Here is a 17,273-nt window from a genome sequence, read left to right as displayed (position 1 = left end):
CCATCCATCCATCCATCCATCCATCCATCCATCCATCCATCCACATTTGTAACGTTCAGGTGAAAAGACAAGAATAAATAGCAATGAATGACTAGTAAAACAAAACCCCGTTCTAAAATGAAGCCGACCATCTCGCAACCACTCTTCCCCGTCTAGTACGGTGGCCATCTCTAAAAAATTCACCTCCCCGCCCTTCCTTCCCTTTCCTAATCACATTTTCTGGTATTAGCACCGTTTCTCAGAAAACAGGCATGTCCCCAAGGCCAGAAAGCCTGCTTCGCTAGGCTGGGGGAGCCGACTTCAAAGCCTGGTACCATTGCCCTCAATACAAAGGATAGTTTTTCCAAAGAGTTAATCCGGGACCGCGCCCAATTGACAGGTGGAGGACGCGTATCTGTATGGTATACGGTCCCTGTTTCTAGGAGCAGTATCTTCTCCATATCAGGGCTACTAATCTGACCTCCTCACACTCCTCAGTGCAGCCTGCGGAAGAGGTGCAGCCAACCCCCTCCTCCTCCGCGCCCTTTCTTTCCGTGTCAAGATGGCGCGTCTTCAATTTCTGCTTCGTCTCCCTTAGCAGGTCGGCGTCTCCTGCACGGCCTGCCTACGCGCGTACGGGCTTGTCTCCTCTCCACCCCGAAAATCCGCTTGCCCCGTCCTGGAAAACCGGCCCCCACCCTTTCGCCGGCGTCCTCTCCCAACCTCCCTCGTTCTCTTTGCAGGCCGGAAAGTTCGACCGTCCGAGTTGATCGAGGAAAACGGCGGTTCGCAGTCGGCCGCGCAGGTCGCACACTACTCTACTGCAACCGGTGTTGTGTGTGCGCGGCGCCATATTCCGGGCTTCGTGGTCGTATTCGTGCGCGGGAGCAACTTTCCGTACAAGACGGCGAGGTGTAGCGACGTCGGCCATCATCACCGCTGAGAGAACAGACCGAGGAGCTAGCAGACGACGACACACACATTCACAATGGACATAATTGCAAGGTAAGCGGTGGCTCTGGTTGCTTAACGTCTCCTAGTAGTTTTTTTTTTATTTCCTCTTGTTCACCGCAGGTGCAGTTCAAAGGTGTTATGAAATATTGCAACTGAATAATAGCCTGTACGTCTAGTGGATGCGTCAGGGTTTCTGCTTTGTGACTGGAAACTGTCAGCATTCATTTACGCTTTTTTCTACCTCGAAAGTTGCACTGATCAGTCGTCTGCTTCCTTTGCTTGACCCCTGACTTACTAGCAGTAAAGGAAGCTCGCACTTAATAAAACCGAGGGTTAGCGCCACCGTGCGGTAACTACGAACGTACGGTAAATGCGGCTGGGCAACTAGGGTAACGGTAACGCGTAACCGTACTCGCCGTAGGACTGTGCTAAACCTCTAAAATATGAACTAAATATTTTAACAGATTAGTTACCTCAAAGGCATAAAAACCGAAAGCAAGCAAAGACGAACAAACTAGTGAAAACGAACTGTCAATTTTTGTTTCGGCTTCTGGAATTTTTTTCCCTTTTTGTTGTCATCACTTGGAGAGCCGTACTGTTAAGAGGCCTGCTGCTAATATGTTAGCGGAATTCAAATCAACTCAAGTTTCGTGTAGACAACAATTTCTTGTAAAGCTATAAGGACACAGCAACGATGCTGTCTGCTTCTGCAGTCTTTTATTTCGCATTTGTATATATTTTTCTAGCTATGCGCCCGTGTGTACTGTGCAGAACAACTAGGGCATGACCAAGCTCTATGAGAACTTCCTCCTGATCGCGCTCAAACAACGCTGGCATTTACGCTGGAAAATCCTCCTCCGCCGTGTAGACCACCCTGTTTTCCTCGCTGGCGACGCGAGTTCTATATAGCTTTACCACTCTCCCGTCGTGAGCGACTGAAGCGTGGCAATCTTCGCTGGCTAATTGTTCAGTTGATGTCCTGAATCACAAAACGCACTCTGCAGCTCCGTGAGGCGCCATTGAGTCCTTCCTGTGAGGTTTAGTCAGGCCGTTGACGGTATCGAACGCAAAGAAATCTTATCGCTTCCGCTCAACATACTATCAGCAAACGTGTGGTCAAAGCACCATTACCTGCTCTAACTGGTGAGAGATAGTAAGGGCGCCATTCTCCATATGTTCACCGCGAGTTTACACTAATTGAACACAAAAATAAAGTCGGTGTGGTGGAGGCTTTGTTCAGAAGACGCTGTGGACATTGGCCCACCGCTTTCCGCGTTGTGTTTTCAAATAGCAGCTCTCGCTTACTCATTCTTAAAGCGAACGAAAAATAGAGCGTTATGCCTTTTTCTATAACAATTGACATTTTCAGAAAGCCCGCTATTAGTTTAGTTTTTTGCGTCCTCCGTATTCTGATTCACGTTCAGTTCTGTCTAGGACTAGTTTCGGAACAAATGAGTTGGATCTATTTTAGAGCAGGTCATTCTGAATCCCAAGGCTCGCAGTTAGTTCAAAATTCCCCGCCTATGGAATTCATCATTCAACGCGAGTTAAATGTATGAATCTATTACTTCGTCGCAAGGTAGGCCGCTCAAGACATTGAAATCTCGTGCCACGTATGAAGTAGAATGACACAAGCATTGCCTCACCAACCAATCTCTCCTCCTCTCTGGGGGTCAGGTTTCCCATCCTCTCCCACTCTCTTCAGGAGGCAGTCTCAATTCGCAATGCCAATTTTCCTTTTTCCGAGCCGGCAGTTTCTAGGGTACTCCAGATAGCGTTTTCCTGCATTGCACAATGTGCTAATTGTTTCCTCCGTACCGCGACCTTCGCCGCAAGCGCATCTCCTTTAGCGCCGAAGTGCTCATACCAACGCGAGTCACGTTTCACCATTGCGCAAGATCTGTCCACTTTCCTTCACCCGCTGCTGACCACATGGAAGAAACCTGAGTACCGAGTGCTGTTTTTAGTTACCCCCAATCTTTTCTTAACCACAAGCTCACTGCAACTTAACCTTGGATACTATATTGCAGCAAGCGGAATAGAACGCGAAGTTACCCGACCTTCATCGACCCCCGCAGTCTTCATCTTGCGCACACGATATCCAAAGGGCATCTTCGTGTACAGGTCCATACTTTAGTCCATCCTCGGAACCATTACAATCTCAGTTGCGTCTAAATGACCCGTCCATGTTAAATGCCGCGTCTTCACGAACGTATTTACGCTCGCAGCAATAATGATCGCGGTGCTTAGGAAGCGTGTAGTTGAAATAAGTTCCTGCACGATCGCCAGGCGGCTACGGTTATGTAAGCCGCCTTTGCGGATGTTGTGCGATTGAATAGCGCGCCGATCAAGGAAGTAATCTCGAGGCCCATTTAACGGGCTCCCCGTTATGGGTGTGAACGCGTCCGTGGCGTTTTCTTGCCAAGCCGCGACCGAGACCATTCGTCTGTGTGCAGAGATGAGGATACATTTCTACGAGGCAGGTGTGTGTTAAGCTTTCCTTCGGGTAAAAGGCGTGATAAAAACAGCCATTGATAACGCGACCTGCCCAGATGATCGCAAATAGGTGGCCTGTTGTGAATGGCTTCTTTCTTTACGTGTCTTGTGTTAGTTTCAAGGACGAAGGCTGAAAGGGCACCTCCTGGGCTTCGGTTCACAATAGAGAAGCGGAACATTAAAGAGATGAGTTATGATAAAGCCCCAACTCCAACGACACTTCCTGGGCGTACGCGCCCAGCGTCGGCGCTCTTGGCGTACGCCGGAACGGGCGTCGAAAAGGTGCATGCATCGCCATGTCCCTGGTGCTGGCTGGCTCCCCATCTCGAGTCGAGGGAAAGAATTTCAAGCCGTGAAGAAAAGGAATTGGGTGCGCTGAAAGGACCAATTAAACCGTGAAGAAAGGTTCGGGGAACACGAAGGTATGAAGAAAAGAGTCCCCGAGAGCACCGCAGTCCTCCGATTGTTGTCAACCGGACCCCGCTCCCGACGCGTGCGCCCGTGCGCTGGCGCCGATATCTAGCACGGACAGATATCGGCGCCTTGCATAGGTTCGCTGGCGTCTCCTGTAGTGCGCATGCGCAGACCGGTTCTGGCGTACAGCAAGAGCGCCGACGCTAGGCGCGGACGCCCAGGAAGAGCCCTTGGAGTTGGCACTTAAGACATATTGGTTGTTTGGTTTCTTGGAGTTTAGTCATGGTGGTGGTGAAAGCCGCGAGGTCGTTTGTCCGCTGCATGGTTTCTTGCTCCGAGAACTGAAAAGCGTGTTTCAATGGGCAATTCGGATCCATTTACCGAATTGCTATTGGCCTAGCCGGATTTCGTGGATTCAGGGATCTGCACCGGATCGCCAATTGGAATACGGCATCGGAGAGAAACGAGCAGGGTTTATTAGCTTGCAAGTTTGCTGAACGTTACATGAAGGCAAACTCAGGTGCAACTATACAAAAAGTCGGTTGCTTGTACAAAAACTTATAGAAGTTGTTAAGCTGCGTAGCTTTTGCTGTGCATTTACGTCACTTCATAGTCTAGCCGTATCCAGGGTCAAGTTGTCAGGAGTTGGAAAGAGATAGACGCCATCTAGAATCTACCGGTGGCCTTGCGCTGCTTTGGTGTCAACTGACAGCTCTTAATAAGTGGTTTATTTATTTGTAGTTAGGTGGCGCAACGATACGTGCACCTCCGCGTTTGGAATAAGTAAGCCTAACGCTGCAGAAGCATAAGAAAATGCGTAGAGTTTCGTTTGAAGCAGCTTCGTATTCAGTGTGAGTTAGGCTGAACCGTGGCGTCCGAGACCAAAAGTGTGAAGAGCTGTTACCGCTTAAACTCTGTTGTTCAGCTTTTCAGCGAAGTGCGTGTTACACAAACGGGCCGCAGTTTGCCACATTAACCAAGACAGATGCAGTGCAACGGTTTAAATTCAATTCATGCTCTTTACTTTCATCACCTGCATTGGTTTTTGAGAGCAGCATTCATTTTTTGGGGTGACTGAATGTAAAGTCTCGAAATGGTGTATGAAGCTATTTCCAGCTGTGACAAACTACTGGTTAATGGAACAATTTGCTGGTTTGGACCAACTGGGAATTGTTCCGCAAACCAGTTGGGACCCAGCCAGGACTTTCACCTCTATCGCCCAAAAGACGGCTGCTGTTCTCGCAAACTAAAGCAGATGGTGGACGTCAGTATCATGCTTTCAGTTTAGGAACTAAAACCCTAACTGGTCCCAACTGGTTTATGGAAACAGCTCTCAGCTCGGAACAATTATGATCTTCACCTCGCGTGATGCACGAACCTGTAGAAGCATGGCGCTTGCGGATAGACCAGAAGGCGTGAAAATAAAATAAAAGACAACAAAGCCTCGATGACCGTAATCAACAGCTCGCCCTATTTTCTGCTGCGCCACCTTGCGTGCGGCCAAGTAAATAACGTGCATTTAGGCCTAAATATAGAAACAGGCTCGCTGCCTTCGCTAGGGAATCTGTATTTTCCATCGTCTAGTTTCTTTTTCTTTTTTCCTTACGCACTTACAAACGACCCTAACACAAAGCCAACGCCGTGCGCACAGAGAATTCCCCGCCTTCTGTTAGCGTCAATAGCGACGTTTTTCTACGAATACGACGGTGGCACTTATCGAAAGGCACGCACTCTGCTGTTTACAGCAGGGCTTCGTGCTATCCCGCACGGTCGCACCCTCTGTCCTTCTAGGGTCGGCGTACAGTCGTGAGCAATAATAGCGGGAACAAGCTCTTCGCACAATACTGTGAATTTTCTGGCTATTTTTTCACTAAATTTGATAATCAATTTTGGATATAAGCCAAGCGGAAAACTAGATAGAAAATCAGAAAAACTGCGCCTGCCACTCGTGATTATGTATTGGTTTTTGGTTTATGGGGTTTAACGTCCCAAAGCGACTAAGGCTATGAGAGACGCCGTAGTGGAGGGCTCCGGAAATTTCGACCACCTGGGGTTCTTTAACGTACACTGACATCGCACACTACACGGGCCTCGAATTTCTCCTCCAAAGAAATTCAGCCGCCGCGGCCGGGATCGAACCCGCGTCTTTCGGGCCAGCAGCCGAGCACCATAGCCACTGAGCCACCGCGGCGGCCGTGATTATGTATTAAAAAATGCATGTTCCAACTTTGTTCCCTCTAATAGAGCTCACGGCTGTACTGACAGCGCCCTGTTCAGATGGTCGAGCATTGTTTGGTGCCGTGTATATCTTCCACTGAACCTTCTCATTCCTGAGAAGAAGGCTGAGGTGTTTATTTGATTGGTTTGAGAGCCTCGAGATCCTTGCTCAGCCAAGGATAGGCGCTGAGGCTACCTGACCTTCATTGAAGGTTTTACTATTAGCCGTTTCTAAATTTCATTTCCTCTGTTATTTCTAAGTAGTACAAACTTTCTAGGCCTTCTGCTCCACCGATTGTTTTTCACACCTTATAAAGTTCCCCAGAAAACTTTTCCTATACCTTGTGCTTGGCGCGTGATGGACTATGTGTCAATAATCCCAATACAATACGAAGCCTTGCATTTCGATATTTCTTTATGTTTACGCTGCAACTTCGGTACATGGTCTGTCTGAACCACACCCAAGTTTCTGTACACTCATGTTTTGTAAATATAGGCTCTCTTACTTGGTCCCTCTTTTCCTCGTTCTGCTTGCTCATTCCCTTTCCGAAAATTAAACACAGGACCTTCTATAAAAAAAAAAAAAGAACGCTTCAAATAGCCTTATACCTGCTGCCAACACTTCCTGAAGAGGGAATCTCATTTAGCACGCGTTAGGTGCTCACTAACGTAAATGTAATCGCCCGTAGTGAAGGCGCTGCACGTTTCTTCGGAACAACAGCTGGCATATTCAGGCTCATTGTTGCTGAGTCCTTGGTTAGACTCGGCTGCCAAGGAATCGCAAGCTGTTGTCCTTCTGGTTAGCGATGAATCCAGTGGCAGAGTCCACGGACAGCACAGACAATGAGGAGGCAAACAAAGAAAATGAAAAAAGGAAAACCCTAATTAGGGGAAGGAAATGAGAGTTTTGCCTCTTTATTTTTTTCTGCTGCATATCGCGCACACTTGCCATTTAAATTTGCCTACATGAGAGTTTTGCCTCTATTCTTCCCCGTTGCATATCACGCACACTTACCAGTAGCTTGCTTATGCACTTTTTAGCCCGACTAGCTTTGAGAGCCGTGTGTATGCGCGAGCTGAGGATGTGCATAATAATCCGTTGCGGCGAGGCCTGCATAAGTAGCATATGCTAATGAGCTCTTTCGCGCATTTGAGTTTCTTTTTTTTTTGGTTTGGGATGACCTGCATGCCGCTTTCAAATCATTCAAGGTCCAGTGTCGTAGCTTTTATCTCAGAAGTTCAGAGAGGGAGTAGCATTTAGCGCCTGAAGTTATTAGCTTTAATATCATTGGCAGTGTTGCATTGGCACAGTTTGCATCGACGTCACAGCGGCCGCAATCTTTGGGTCCAGGAAGAGCAGCGAAACCCTGGCTGTTTTCCGAATCCGCTTATAGCGAACCAGTCACTTTTTACGGCAATGTAGCAGAGGCAAACAGATTTCGCTTTGTGAAGGCAGGTGTCACGGCAAGGAAGACGCCTCTCCTATTTAATGTGTATACCCTACGTTGAGCGGTTGTTTTCCCCACGATATTTCTCGTTCCGCTAGTGCTCGTCAACCGTAAATAAACAACAGGTAGACAGATAAATCGACAGTTTATGTATTGCATTTGTAGATGATGGTAATGCGAAATTTTTTATTGAGAAACATAAACATGCGTTCAAGTGCTGCAGATCTTTGTACAAATGTTTTGTGCAGAGTAGATAGACGGCAATCTGTGATGGGACTAAAATATTATTATTTTTATTACCTTGCGGCTGAAATATCGTTCCGCTTTGTCATGTTGCTTACAATGTGTAATCACCGCTTATAAAATACTGTCACGTAGTCCAGCGAACAGGAAAACAGCGAGAACGTCTCCGAAACGAAACTCTTTATTTGGACTGACTTGCGCCCGCGAAGAACTGAATCACTCGGCGGCGGCGTAGCAACAAGCGTGCTCGGCGGTCGTCGCACAGAATGCCCGCCGCTCTCGGCCGTGCTCTTTTTAAAGCTGATAGCGAACTTTCGAGATAAAGCTTGGAAAGTCACTACAACGCTCTGGAACAAAGTAGAATCGGTTCCGCCTGGATGCAATTGATCGAGATAAATCTAGGCGCGTCTAGCATCACAAACAAAGCGATAAAACGGCGTGCCGGCAGCTTTGAAGAATGAACGAACACTATAAACATTCGCGGCAATACGTAGTCGCAATTATTAGTAATGCTATCGAGTGTTGTTGCGGTAAGCAGCCTGGTCCATTCTGAATTTTAAACTGGTCCCAGTACATGGCCCAGTAACATTTTTGTGGCGGTCTACACCCTATATAAACACCAATACACCTATATGGGTGTAAAAAGGGAGTAAGTTGTCCTCTAGGCACTCCCTTTTATTAAAAGAGTGCGCCAGAAGAGAGGTTACCCCCTTTTTACTCCTTCCTGTTTAGAGCCTTGGTTTTGGTCGGTCTAATCTGAACGGCTTACCTAGGGAGCCAGCATGCACGTGCTGAAGCCAGGTAGCTTCCAGAATTGCGTAGTCTTTTTTTTTTATTACTATCAAACCTCCAATGCGCAAACACGTCCTTCGTTTCGCTGCTTCCTCTGCCGTCAGCGTTTCGCGTGGTTAACGTACTTGCTACGCTACTTCATGTTTCAGCGTTCGTTCCTTCGCACGAACGAGAAATGGGTGCTGAATCTTTCATCGGTCTAGGGCGTTTCCTCTCTCGGTGTTTACGTGACGCCCTATCGAGTAAACAAGAATGACGTCACTCACGTACCCACTTTTATTTCCTCGTTTCTTTCTCGTTTACCTGCCGCGGTGGCTCAGTGGCTTTGCCTTAATGCATATTTTGAGCTTAATGTCGTGGGACCGAATCGCGTCTGCGTTTCGGCGGAGGCAAAAGTCAAAGGGCGACCCTTTGTTGTGCCATGTCAGTGCATGTTAAACCACCTCAGGTGGTCGAAGTTAATCCAGAGCCTTCCACTCCCATGTGTCGCTTCGCGGCATTAACTTACACATGCCATGCCATATCCCCCTTCCGTCTTTTTTTCGAGCTTTCGTGCTCAGACAGTCAGGCACAATGAAGACTCTCCTATACTCGGATACAACTTAAGAAGGCAGCGGCTTTTCCCCGTCAAAGGATCCCCCTCCAGCCAGTGGCGTTGGCCTATTCTCATGAACCTGCTAGCGTGACAGTGCAGGGAGTGGGAGATGAAGGGGGATAGTCCCCTCCCTCCGTGGTCGGGGGTAGTCTCTTCCCTGTACTGTCACGTTAGTCAGTTCATCAAAATCGGCCGACGCCATTGGCTGGAAAGGGGGTCCTTTGTTGGGTAAATGCCGCTTTGTTCTTGAGTTGTGTCCGACTATAGTCTCCTTCAGGACGGCTCACATAGATATGGCTCGATTTATCAGTTTTGCTACAGTTTACTACTATCCATGTCTCATTTCATTGTTTCTTCTGTTTGTCGCGGTGAGACAACCCGCATCCATCAAGTCTCCTAGTTTCGCAGACTCAGCAAATCTTGAGGAGTTTGTCGCTACCTCCACCGTTACCACTACATATATAGTTTGCGTTCCATCTTTCTTTCTTTCTTTCTTTCTTTCTTTCTTTCTTTCTTTCTTTCTTTCTTTCTTTCTTTCTTTCTTTCTTTCTTTCTTTCTTTCTTTCTTTCTTCCTTTCTTTCTTTCTTCCTTTCTTTCTTCCTTCCTTTCTCTCTTTCTTTCTTTCTTTCTTTCTTTCTTCCTTCCTTCCTTTCTTTCTTAATCTTCCTTCAGAAATCATGCTTCTGTTGCGATGGTTAACAGGGCCTCGTATTCAGTGCCAAGTCTTGCTGTCTGATCTGGACACTCGCTCCGTACCGACGCGCGAGGCTCTGACATCCAGACAGCTTCGTTGATCGTTGGCACCTTTTTCGTTTTAGCGCCGAACTAAATTAGCGTGGTCAGGCGGACACATGCTCAAAACACCTCCCCAACCGTGTAGTCCATCTACCTCATTAAGTAGGCGCTTGTTTTGCCTGTGCCGAGAAAACAGTTGCGCAGAGTCGCTGCCGTGTACGTAGTTGTCGCGTTGGCAGCCTGCCAAGCCTGCCGCCGCCGCATTAATTTGGCCCGTGCGCGGACTTGTGTACCGATTCGTGCAAGGTCAAAAGAAGCAAGAAAGAAAGCCAGCGCATAGAGATCGGAGCGATGACGACAATTTAAAGCAAACCAAAAGAAGCAATGTCGACAGCGTTCTTACGACAACCTCGAACGGCACCGACCTTCAGTCCCGACGACGCGCCTCTCTGCAGAGCCAAGTTACTGACCTCTGAGCCGTTTCGAAAGAGCTCGACTGAGGATGCCTGCGGAGGCGATGAGGGAGATCGGGCGCTCGTAATGCGGTTGTTATCGAGTCGCAGTGTATAAGAATCCTCAGGTCGATCTCCGCGGTAGACGACCTTGATAAGAAGAGGAATACGGTGCAAAAAAAGTAACTGTCGCGATCTCTTTTCCTCGTTTCTTAGCGCCGTGTATCTGAGGGCGGCTACAAGGCTCTCTACGTCATCAAACACGCGGCAGTGAAGCTCATTATTGCAAAGGCCGCAATGTCTACGGTTCACGTTATTGCTTCCATGCCTCCAGTAAACGAATATGCGTCGGTCGATAACTTATAATGACGGCTAAGTTGCAATAACAGCGGCTCTTTGCCACGATTATTCTTATCTTGGCATGATTGGCGCCGGCTGCATCTTGTAATGCCTTAGAAACGCGAAACTCGGTAAACGCAAGGACGAAAGCTGGTTGCCCGGGGGCATCTTTGGCGTTCAGTAAAGCGTAATGTCTGAATCAAGTTGGCGCACGACTGCTGTTGGTCGTGGATGTTTGACGCCTCGTTTGAAGGCCGTCGGCTCAAGGACGTCTGAGGCTGCAGTATCGGGAGCTCATTATACATGCAGCACGCATTTCGGTCAAGGGAGTCGTTTACGCGGTTAACCTTCGTTTGAAGACTTCAGCGTAAACCGAATGCACAAGCGCAACTAAGAAGGAAATATACGATCAGTGGAAGCGAAGGTAGCTTCACGGCACGAGCAGCTATTTTTACTGTCGGTCGTGCAAACATACATCGTTCAATATACAGTCAAATCTCAATAATACGAAGAGGGCCGAATATTGCTGGGTAGGTGGAGAGTTAGAAACATGGGATGACCTACCGTATACGTGATGTTTGTGGTACCAGGATGATTCAACGGGATTCCATGGCATCAAACATGATACTATGCACAGCGGATTGCATTTGCGGGCGGAAAATTCTAGTTAATCTCACGCTTTCGGAGCCTGCCCCACTGTAGTGTCCAACGTGTGTACGGATGTCGATATCAAATTCCCCTTATTCCACTGATCGGATTGAAGACGGGTGACTCTGGTCACAATCAGCGACATGTCATGTCATGCTGAAAGTGTCCCAACGCGTCACATTAAGTCATGTTCAGCTTTCCTAGACATCACCAACTGGCGCCATCTGTCGACAGCCAAAACCAAGTACTGCGTGATTGAATGGCGATAAGAAGCTGACTTATAAATGTTTCCTGCACTCACACCAAATAGTTTTGACGGACATAGTGAATCAGTGGGGTGTAGCAAACACTCGAAATTCCCGCGGTAAAAGAAATTCTCCGCGCCGTACAGCACGTGCAGCATCCGTGCAGACTAGAAGCGTTTGTACAGATTTCTTTGGCTTGGTCGCAGCAAAGCAAGTTACTTTGCTCCTTGAAAACGTCATTCCGGCTGCTCTTCGTTACGCGGCAAAAGAAAGAGTGATCCTCAGCAAAAGCAGTCGCGATCACTAACGCAAATAAGCGCTTTAAATTTTATAGTCATGATAATTAACAGCCGTGATCAGCATCCCTAGCGAACTTGGACGAGCCAAGCTCGTCATAGGCAGACGGCATTATTGGCTCATGACGAGTCAAGCTCGTCGTGCGTTTTCTGACGCTCTCTTTCCTGCTTAAGGCGAGTAGTACTCGTGCAAAGCGTTTGGTTTGCCGACAGACGGCAGCGTGTAATAAATGACCATTCTGATACCATTTTCGAAAACAAAGTGTGACCATTGCGGTTTACCGGCTCATTTCGTAAATGGCTTTGGTGATTTTCATGGCACACGGGCATCTGTGGCCAAAGAGCGCCACGACACAAGGTGTTTTCGTCTAATTAAGTAGGGTCAAAGACCCATTCCTCAAGCAATTCATCCTGTAGAAGCCAAGCATCAGGCAAGGGGAACGCTTGTACCCTTGTATCGCGGCGCCGGGGGTCGAACCCCTCACCTCCCGCATTGCAAGCGAGTAGTGCTCTAACCAGAAGGCCACCGCTGCAGTGGCTGTTTCGTAGCAAATGTAAGCATCTGGCAGGCCGTAGTCGGATACAAATCAAGAACGAAGTGGATTTTCCCTGTCAAAGGATCCCCTTCTAGCCAATGACTTTGGCCGATTCTATGAGCCTGCTCGCGTGACAGAACACGGACTGGCAGATGAAAGGGGACATCCCCTCCCTCCATGGTCGGGGATAGTCCCCTACCTGCATTGTCACGCTAGCAGGATGATTTTTTATAGGCGTTTGGGGGTAGAAGATTTTTAACTTTCATATGTGTCCGGTTGGAAAATCTCGCCTTCTCCAGTGCGGTAAACACACAAGCCTTTCAAATTTTGCGCCCAGCAGCAGTAGTAGTTTTAAGTTTGATCACTTCAATGGTCCCTTTGCACGGGAGGCTGCCAACTATTACCTAAATACCAACGCGTCTCATTTCCTCGCACCTCCGAACACGCGCCTTCCATTTAGTCACGACGCTTTCCTCGTGCGGGCGGGAAAATGCATTGATCAGCTGGCCCGATAATTGCCTCCTAGCAGGAAAGAAATGGTGCTTGCTTTTTTTTTCCTATATAAGCGCGAAAACACACGTCGCCTCTGTATCCTTCGGTATTCCTTGTAGCTCTGCGTTCTTTTTTTTTTTTTTTAATCTTACACGACGGCTGATGTGCAAACACTGCGCGAGCAGCAAGTATGGTGGACGGTTGTGACATAATGTGTTTTGAATCATTCTGGGCCCAGCAGTGCGAACAGGAGGCTGTTAATCATTTTCTTTGAATGCATGATTTGATTGCGTAAAACTGCACGTTTACTTTTATGTGAGTAATTAAGGGAAGAAGCTGAAAATGGCAACTTGAATTGGCCGCCGCGGTGGCTCAGTGGCTATGGTGCTCGGCTGCTGACCCAAAAGACGCGGGTTCGATCCCGGCCGCGGCGACTGGAATTTCTTTGGAGGAGAAATTCTGGAGGCCCGTGTACTGTGCGATGTCAGTGCACGTTAAAGAACCCCAGGTGGTCGAAATTTCCGGAGCCCTTCACTACGGCGTCTCTCATAGCCTTGGTCGCTTTGGGACGTTAAACCCCACAAACCAAACCAAACCAACTTGAATTGTCTAGTCCTGACAAGTTTCTTTCTGTGATAGCCCTGCGCTGTTTTTTTTTTTTTTTTGTTCTTCACTTCCTACAGACTGGAGTTGATGCACTCTTTCATCGCCATCCATATCTCGACAGTACACACAGTAGCTGAAAATGAATATATCCTGGCAAAAATCATTTAAGGTTTTCTTTTCAAAATGACCCACATCCACCTTGACAGAAACCGAGAAAAACTGGCACTTTTTTTATTATCCGCAGCAACGCGTTGGAAGCTGTTACTCGATTTGCTTTAAAATCCTAGTTATATGGCTTATCTAATTTTGATAGCTTTTCAAGGGAAAGCTCTATGGACGAACTTACAGTTAAAAACTGAACGCCACTTAAATTCGGTGCCTGCGTTTTGCCCATTTCGAAAAAGAACTCATTTCCTGTCGGTACTCTTCAAATAGGGAGAGGCAACGGTATTATATAGGGAGCGGTTACTTTTGCTGAAGAACTATAATCATTGAGCCCGTTGCTGACATAAAGAGCTTGGGTGTGACAGGCTGCATGGACGGATAATCGCTGGTCGTTTGGAGTGACAGGCTGGACACCTGCAGAAGGAAGTTAAGCGTAACTGCGCGAGAGTCATTTGGATATATGAGACAAGGAAATCTGAGGTGTAAAAATGGTCGCAGTTGCCGCGAGACCTGACTAATTATCCCGGAATAAATGGAGACGCATTCGCCTCGCAGCGACTTGACCTGTGTAAATGGTGATGCGAATGACTTTATTCGCGCTCTTTCGCTCACAGATTCCTAAGGTACCTGTTCTGGAGGACTCCAGCGCCGCCCAACAGGCTGCGCGAGGTGCTGCTCAACTTCTCGGTGGAGCTGCACAAGCAGCAGCTGCAGGAGCAGGGTGGCGTCTCCCGGGACAACGTGCTCAGTGCCCCATTCGCCCTGGCGCTGGCCCTAACGGCAGCGCACGCCGGTAGCCGTCAGGCCACGGCTGCGCAGATCGCCAAGGCCCTACACCTTCCCGAGGACCTCATCGAAGAGGTGCGTGCCCGGAGGGCCAAGGTTTTGCGGCACTTGCGCGCGAAATATAGGCAATGGTGTTATTGAGCAGGGACTACTTACGAGGAGATACTCGCATGACACTTCACCATGATGTGTCATCAAGTATACCATGACGATGTAGTACGTATTTCGGAACGCCATGGTGTCAAGACGCGGCGCGAAGTGCTTCCTTTTGATCTACGGCTCCGCTGCAGCTCTGAGTTAACCCACACGGAGACTATGGAAGCTTCTGTGCGCCCTTAATGTACCGTTTTTATTAGGGCACGAGCAGCTAGCTGGTGTCATCACACCTCTGCTATTCGAACTAGATATACCTTACCTTCCAGACGGGATGATCTAGCTGCCGGTGCAGATTTTGTAGTAAGCACGATGGTATACAGCAGACAGAGCAAGTATAAGTTCTTCTGTACTGGCGTTCCATGTGCTTATCTACCTGTTCCCGCCAAAACCGTAGCCTCGCGTCTCTCTGGGAAGCACTCTGAGTTAAGAGGCGTTTCCAGCTAATGATGATTCGCTAACGTTTGCTTGACGTACCCAGACGACATCTTGAAATATCTTTTCTCTCCTCGCCTTGACAGGTGCGCCAGGAATTCGCAGACATGACTCAGCGCCTGGCCGACTGCGGCCCGGACTTCCGTATCCACCTCGCCAATGCCATATTCGCCGACAACAGCGTCGACGTCCCCAATGACTACTGCGACCTCGTCGAAACCGCCTACGACGGCGCAGTCAAGCAGGTCGACTTCAAGAAGGACCCCAACGGCGCTCGGGCCGTCATCAACGCCTGGGTCGAGGAGAAGACCAAATGCAAGGTCACAGACATCATCGAGTCCGGCAAGATCGACTCGCGCACCTCCTTGCTGCTGGTGAACGCCATGTACTTCACAGGCTTTTGGGACTCGCACTTCAACACACAGTACACAGCGCTGCGGCCTTTCCACGAGACCAAGGATAAAACCAGCATGGTCGAGATGATGTACCAGCGCAAGAACTACAAAACGAGCTGCTGTGACAAGCTCGAAGTAGACGCCTTGGAGATGCCTTTCGTGGGCAAGAAGCTGTCCATGGTCATCTTGCGACCACAGAAGATTGACGGCCTGGACCGTCTCGAAAAGAAGCTCACGCCAGAGCTGCTGGCCAACCTGCTCAAGTCGCTCGGTGAGGACCACGACGTTGAGATCTACTTGCCCAAGTTCAAGCTCGAGCACACGTCCAGTTTCAAGGGTACTCTAGAGAGTCTGGGACTCCAGGACCTGTTCAGCAATCGCGCCGACCTCAGTGGGGTCAGCAAGACTCCCGGGGTCAGGGTCACCGGTGTCGAGCACAAGGCCGTGGTCGAAGTGGACGAAGACGGTGCGGAAGGCCTCTTCCTCACACCACTCATCATGATGTGCTATGCTGGAGTGAGCTTCAACTACAATGTCAACCGACCCTTCATGTTCCTCATCCGCAGCTGTGATCCGGACGTGATCCTTTACATCGGATCGGTGCGGCGTTTCTGAAGGGCTGAATGCATATCGCTACGGCTCGAGCCCTCTGGGTGTGCATAGTGCATTTCCAGGAGCGCGCGTGTTTTGGTGCCTCGTGTAATTATGCGTGTACGCCTGCGCGCGCTGGGGTTGGTGGACAACTATTGAGACTGTGCTACGGGGTGAGGAGGCACCCCAATGGTGGCTACAGGATTCAGCAAGACCGTACTATGTATTTTTTTTTCGGGGCACCCGTATCTGGTGCTGTTTTGTCCTGCGACGCTGCCCGTTAGGTCATGAGTCAGCACAAAGTTTAGGCAAGCCAACCAAAAGCTGCGTTCGGACCAGTCTTTCAAGATTTGAGGATGTCCAAGGCATTGCTCTTCTTCTTGAGCGCCGTTTGCGAGGGTATAATGTTACTGGCTTCTAACGCATGTGTAAGAAGTCGGGGGTAGTGTCGAATAGCAGCTTGTCCAACATGTTGCTGGAGTTCGGGAATGAAAGGAATCTGTTGTCGGAGAGAACCGTAAGAAAATCCTGCCATGAGTATCAATTCTGCAAAGGCCTGTACAAACCTAATATGTCTTAATTAGTTGAAGCATAGCTGGCAGTTGATTTCCACCTATTCGGGAATTATTGAATGCCAGGATTTACAAAAATATGAAACTAGTATTTTGTGCATAAGAAGATAATGAATTCTTTTTGTAAGAAGAGAGATTTCATGCATTTGTACAACGACGTGTATGTTTCATAAACACAACTGATACCTCCATTGCGGTCAGCGTCTTTAAGCCGGACTGCTTTTGGACGCCGAATTCAGCAACAAAACAAGAATGTGGCCTTGCTTACGCGTGCACCGCGGTGCCCTGGTGACTGAAGCTCAGCACGAGGTCGCGGGTTTGTTTCCTGATACGTGTCTGTAACTGGAGGCGAAACGCAACAATTCACATATACAGAGATATAAGTTCATTGTAAAGATACCTAAATACTATTGTAAGGTCCCGCAGCCAAGCTTTAACGTATTAAATTGTTTTTTATTAAATGTACCAAAGTACAGTTACGGTTTCAGCCTAAGAATCCCGAGTGATCCTGCAGTAATATGTGACAATCGGAAGAATCCGCAGAAATGTGGAAGCGAGCTTTCCTGCACAAGTGAACTCCTTCATCATATCCACCGGACCGGTTTTTGGGGAAGAAATTATGTGCAGCGATGGAGAGTTCTGTAGTCTTCAGAATGCGAGTATATGCTTCACGCTCCTGCACTGTGCT

The 17,273-nt window shown here is 48.5% G+C and overlaps 1 protein-coding gene across 1 annotated transcript; it reads left to right on the top strand.

Annotated features, from left to right (window-relative positions):
* Positions 1 to 740: 740 nt before the first annotated feature.
* On the top strand, positions 741 to 16,776 carry LOC149331844 (iris-like). Its single transcript, XM_089556902.1, has 3 exons — positions 741 to 984; positions 14,268 to 14,514; positions 15,114 to 16,776. The coding sequence occupies exons 1-3, from the start codon at positions 968 to 970 to the stop codon at positions 16,035 to 16,037; spliced, it is 1,188 nt and encodes a 395-aa protein (XP_089413028.1). The 5' UTR covers positions 741 to 967; the 3' UTR covers positions 16,038 to 16,776.
* Positions 16,777 to 17,273: the final 497 nt, after the last annotated feature.

Source organism: Amblyomma mixtum, chromosome 8, assembly GCF_055824585.1.
Source record: "Amblyomma mixtum isolate Tamu chromosome 8, ASM5582458v1, whole genome shotgun sequence".
NCBI lineage: Eukaryota > Metazoa > Arthropoda > Arachnida > Ixodida > Ixodidae > Amblyomma > Amblyomma mixtum.
This window is presented reverse-complemented; position numbering and strand designations above follow the sequence as displayed.

Bases quoted from the DNA above. Each gene is read 5' to 3' on its own strand.
- LOC149331844 (XM_089556902.1), top strand. The intron at 14,515-15,113 runs GTGCGTGCCCGG...TCGCCTTGACAG, and splicing joins CCGAGGACCTCATCGAAGAG to GTGCGCCAGGAATTCGCAGA.